The sequence below is a fragment of the Mandrillus leucophaeus genome, unplaced genomic scaffold (genome assembly GCF_000951045.1).
Source record: "Mandrillus leucophaeus isolate KB7577 unplaced genomic scaffold, Mleu.le_1.0 Scaffold237, whole genome shotgun sequence".
NCBI lineage: Eukaryota > Metazoa > Chordata > Mammalia > Primates > Cercopithecidae > Mandrillus > Mandrillus leucophaeus.
In genome coordinates, this window is record NW_012102443.1 from 769,989 (window position 1) to 772,854 (window position 2,866).

General features: G+C 47.1%; 1 protein-coding gene across 1 annotated transcript in view; it reads right to left on the reverse strand.

The window, feature by feature from the left end:
• Window positions 1-733, reverse strand: part of P2RX2 (purinergic receptor P2X, ligand gated ion channel, 2) — an 8,893-nt gene extending 8,160 nt beyond the window's left edge. Inside the window, exon 1 of the mRNA XM_011982228.1 lies at window positions 656-733. Coding sequence (XP_011837618.1) covers window positions 656-733 — 78 coding nt within the window. The remainder of the gene's footprint in view (window positions 1-655) is intronic.
• Window positions 734-2,866: the final 2,133 nt, after the last annotated feature.

Here is a 2,866-nt window from a genome sequence, read left to right on the forward strand (position 1 = left end):
AGCCTCCCCCCAGCCCCTTATTTCCTGCTGTCTGACTCTTTTCCTTTGCGTTACAGGAAAATCCACAGGACCGTAATATGTGGATGACTTTAGCTAAGGCTTATGCTCTAGGAAAAACCCAGAGTGCTTGTTGGGTTTGTGGGTTAATGCCAAAAACCAGGAAACTATGTCAGTCCCTGTCATTCTTCACGATGACAGTCACCCTGGAACTCCCAGGAAAGAGGGGAGAGCGTCCCCGCGTGTCCCAGGGGAGAGTGGAGAGCATCCCCATGCCTGTGTCCCAGGGGAGAATGGAGAGCATCCCCGTGTGTCCCAGGGGAGAATGGAGAGCATCCCCGTGTGTCCCAGGGGAGAATGGAGAGCATCCCCGCGTGTCCCAGGGGAGAGTGGAGAGCATCCCCGCGTGTCCCAGGGGAGAGTGGAGAGCGTCCCCGCGTGTCCCAGGGGAGAGTGGAGAGCATCCCCATGCCTGTGTCCCAGGGGAGAATGGAGAGCATCCCCGTGTGTCCCAGGGAAGGGAAGAGAGTGTTCCCGTGTCCCGGGGAGAGTGGAGAGTGTCCCCGTGTCCCAGGAGAGAGTGGACACATGCACTCTCCTTTGTGTTCCAGACACCACTGCTGTCACTTTCCTATACCCGCTGAAACAGTGTCCTGACCTTTCCAATTAACCCAAACACTACCCATATGAAAGTGTGCCTGAGCGACGCCTTCAGAAGGTAGATGAGGCCAGGCATCCCATACTCAAGACCTGGGGGTTCTCTCTGTGGGTGTGAGACATGGCGTGTGTGATGTCACTGGATTGAGTCCAGTGAGGTCCCTTTCCATTCAATGTGGTTACACACCCTCACAGCACACTGTAAAGGGACTTCCTACGTAGCTTTCCCACTGCACCTGCTGGGAGCGGGATGGACGTACGGGTGAAAACGTGTCACTGACTTCTGCTCAGATGCCACCAGGTGGCGCCCTTTTCCAGCCCCCGAAAGCCTCTGCTGGGCCTGGAGACTTTGCTTCCCGTGTTGAGCCTCCTCACTGGTTTGAATCTTGCAATTTGGTCTCGCTCACTCCTGCCTTCCAGGTATCTTCCCCTGACAGTTCCCACCCAGGATACCTCCCATAAACAGAGGCCAAAGCAGTCAACAGCCGAAATTAGCACCAGCCTTGAAATCAATGAAGATAAGTTAGTTTTCACTGAAGAAAGTTTCCACTGGAATTCTTGGGGCCTCACTCTTGGTGGTAGTGAGGTGCTGGTTGTGTGGAATTCTAAACTAATTCATAAATTGGGGAACATCTTGGGCTTTGTGGCCAACCCGACCTTGTTGTCTGCAGCTTGCAGACCTCATCAGATGCAGATGCCCAGTCTTAACTTTTCCAGTCACCAGATTCGTAAGCCAAATAAAATTCACTTCTTTATAAACTACCCAGTCTCAGGTGTCTGTTATAGCAACACCAGATGAACTAAAACCGATGTAGAGTTTATTTCTGGACATTCAGTTCTGCTGATGTAGATGTCCTTATACCAGTAACACACGGTCTTGATGACTGTAGTGCTACAGTAAGTTTTAAGGCTGCAAGGTGTGAGTTCTCCACCTTTGTTCTTCTTTTTCTTTTTTCTTTTTTTTAGTCAGTGTCTCATTCTGTCATCCAGGCTGGAGTGCAGTGGCACGATCTCAGCTCACTGCAGCCTCAACTTCCCAGGCTCCAGTGATCCTCCCACCTCAGCCTCCCAAGTAGCTGGGACTACAGGTGCATGCTACCACGGCCGGCTGATTTCAGTATTTTTTGTGGAGATGGGGTTTTGCCATGTTGCCCTGGCTGGTCTTGAATTCCTGGGCTCTGGTGATCCTCCTTGCCTCAGCCTCCCAAAGCTCTGGGATAACAATCATGTGCCTGACGTGTTCTTTTTCAAGCTTGCTTTGGCTATTCATTGCCCCTTTCCATTCTATATGAATTTTAAGATTAGTCTTACCATTTCTGCAGAAAAGGCCATTGGAATTTTCGTAGGGATTGCCTTGGATCTGTAATATGTTTTGGGTAATATTGCCATCTTAACCATATTTAAGTCTTTCAATCCATAAACATGGGATGGCATTTCATTTATTCAAGTCTTTAATTTCTCTCAGCGATGTTTTGTAGTTTTCAGTGTACAACTCTCTTATCTCTGGTTAAATTTCTTGTTAAATACTAGATGCTTTATTTTTTTGGACACTTTAGAATTATTTTCTTCATCCTGGCTAACATGGTGAAACGCCGTCTCTACTAAAAATACAAAAAACTAGCCGGACGTGGTGGCGGGCGCCTGTAGTCCCAGCTACGTGGGAGGCTGAGGCAGGAGAATGGCGTAAACCCGGGAGGCGGAGCTTGCAGTGAGCTGAGATCCGGCCACTGCACTCTAGCCTGGGTGACAAAGAGAGACTCCATCTCAAAAAAAAAAAAAAAAAAAAAAAAGAATTATTTTCTTAATTTTATTTTAAGATTATTCATTGCTGGTGTTTAGGAATACAGCTGACTTTTGTGTATTGAATCTTTATGCTGCAACTTTGCTGAATTTGTTTTTTACTTCTGGTAATTTTCTTGTCTTATAGATTCTTTGGAATTTTCTAGATGTGGGATTATGTCATTTGTGAATAAAAATAGTTTAACTTATTTCTTTCCAATTTGAGTTCCTTTATTTCTTTGTCTTGTCTAATTACTCTGTCTAGAGTTCCAGTACATTATTGGCTAGCAGTGGTGAAAGTGGACATCCTTGTCTTGTTTCTGGCATTAGTGGGAAAGCTTTAAGCATCATACTATCATGTATGGTGTTAGGTATGGGATTTTTTTTCCTTGAGGCAGGGTCTTGCTCTGTCGACCAGGCAGGAGTGCAGTGG